At 38.9% G+C, this 1,587-nt stretch overlaps 1 protein-coding gene across 1 annotated transcript in view; it reads right to left on the reverse strand.

Moving 5' to 3' along the window:
- Nucleotides 1-1,587, reverse strand: part of TAF4B (TATA-box binding protein associated factor 4b) — a 170,959-nt gene that overhangs the window by 158,325 nt on the left and 11,047 nt on the right. The window contains exon 3 of the mRNA XM_023741858.1: nucleotides 1,322-1,429. Within this exon, the coding sequence (XP_023597626.1) occupies nucleotides 1,322-1,429 (108 nt within the window). The remainder of the gene's footprint in view (nucleotides 1-1,321; nucleotides 1,430-1,587) is intronic.

Here is a 1,587-nt window from a genome sequence, read left to right on the forward strand (position 1 = left end):
TGGACCCATACTTCACACTATATATGAAAATTAACTCAAAATGGATCCATGACCGAAATATAAAAACTAAAACTACTAAACTCTTAGAAGAAAACACAGGGGTAAAACTTCAAGACCTTGTTTTTGACAATGATTTCTTAGCTATGACACCAAAAGCACAAGCAACAAAAGACAAAATAGGTAAATTGGACTCATGCATCAAAGGACTTTATCAACAAAGTGAGGAGACAACCTGCAGAATGGGAGAAAATTCTGGAGACCCATATATCTGAAAAGGGTTTAATTCCAGAATATGTAAAGAACTCTCATAACTCCTCTGTTTCCCCCACGGTAGAGACCCACTGGAGACCCATACCTCACACCATGTACAAAAACTAACTCAAAATGGATCAAAGACTTAAATATAAAATCGAAAACGATAAAGATCACAGAAGAAAAAATAGGGACAACCTTAGGATCCCTAATACATGGCATAAACACAATACAAACCATAAGTAACAATGCACAAGCACCAGAAGAGAGACTAGATAAATGGGAGCTCCTAAAAATCAAACACTTATGCTCATCAAAAGACTTCACCAAAAGAGTCAAAAGACATCCTACAGACACATGAAGAAATGCTCAGCCATTAGAGACCCACTGGAACCCCAAAAGAGTAGGTCTCCAGCAGAAAGGAGATGCAAAAGGCAGACTGTGATGAACCATCATAAAGGGAAGTTTGTGTTGTCCTAGCTGCTAGGAGTGCGCTCAGCAGACAGCTTACAGTTGTCACAAATTTCAGGGTTTGCTTTTTCTGCAGAGAATCACCTTGCCCAAGAGCACAATTTTCCTGGAAGAGTCCATACCCAATGACTGATCATGAGGGAGAATTAAGGCCCACAACAGGACAGCTCTGACAGGCCACATATGTTCCAAAGCTTCTCACCAGGTTGGCTGAGGCTTTACTGGGCCCGCACCCAGTTCAAACTCTTACTTACTCCCCTTTCTTTCGCAAGGTATCAATCCCTAATAAATACTCCATATACCAAATTCTGTCTCAGCCTGTTTCTGATGACTGCAACACATGGTTATTAAATATATCTGTATTAACACAATCAAGTAAAACTGATGCTCCAAGATATTCTATACACCACATTTGTCTTGTGTTTCCCACATCTCCAACAGTTCCTGGTTTGTGTCACCATACATCACTGAACTGCTCTCTTCAATGTATCATACTCAGTAACTTAATTACCTGGCAGGAAATTGCCAAACAAACAAACAAAAAAAGAGATAAGTGAATGACCAGTGCACACATGACCACAATTAAGTCACAACTTACTTGTACTGAGGAAGGCTTCGGAACAGTGGTTACCACTGTAGTTCCAGTTTGTGCCAGTTTTTTAACAGGTACCACTGCCACTTTCTTGATTAACTGTGAGCTAGAATTCTTGAGGAGAAATAAATAACACATAGTCATCAACATTAGTGATTTAAAATCAACGCTATGGTTAACATTAAAATACTTTACTATAGCAAGATTCTTTGTTGTAACTGCTTCTACAACCTTATGGGTTCTATGCACATCCTATACTATAAACCTAAACT

The sequence above is a fragment of the Trichechus manatus genome, unplaced genomic scaffold, assembly GCF_000243295.1.
Source record: "Trichechus manatus latirostris isolate Lorelei unplaced genomic scaffold, TriManLat1.0 scaffold00193, whole genome shotgun sequence".
NCBI classification, from domain to species: Eukaryota; Metazoa; Chordata; class Mammalia; order Sirenia; family Trichechidae; genus Trichechus; species Trichechus manatus.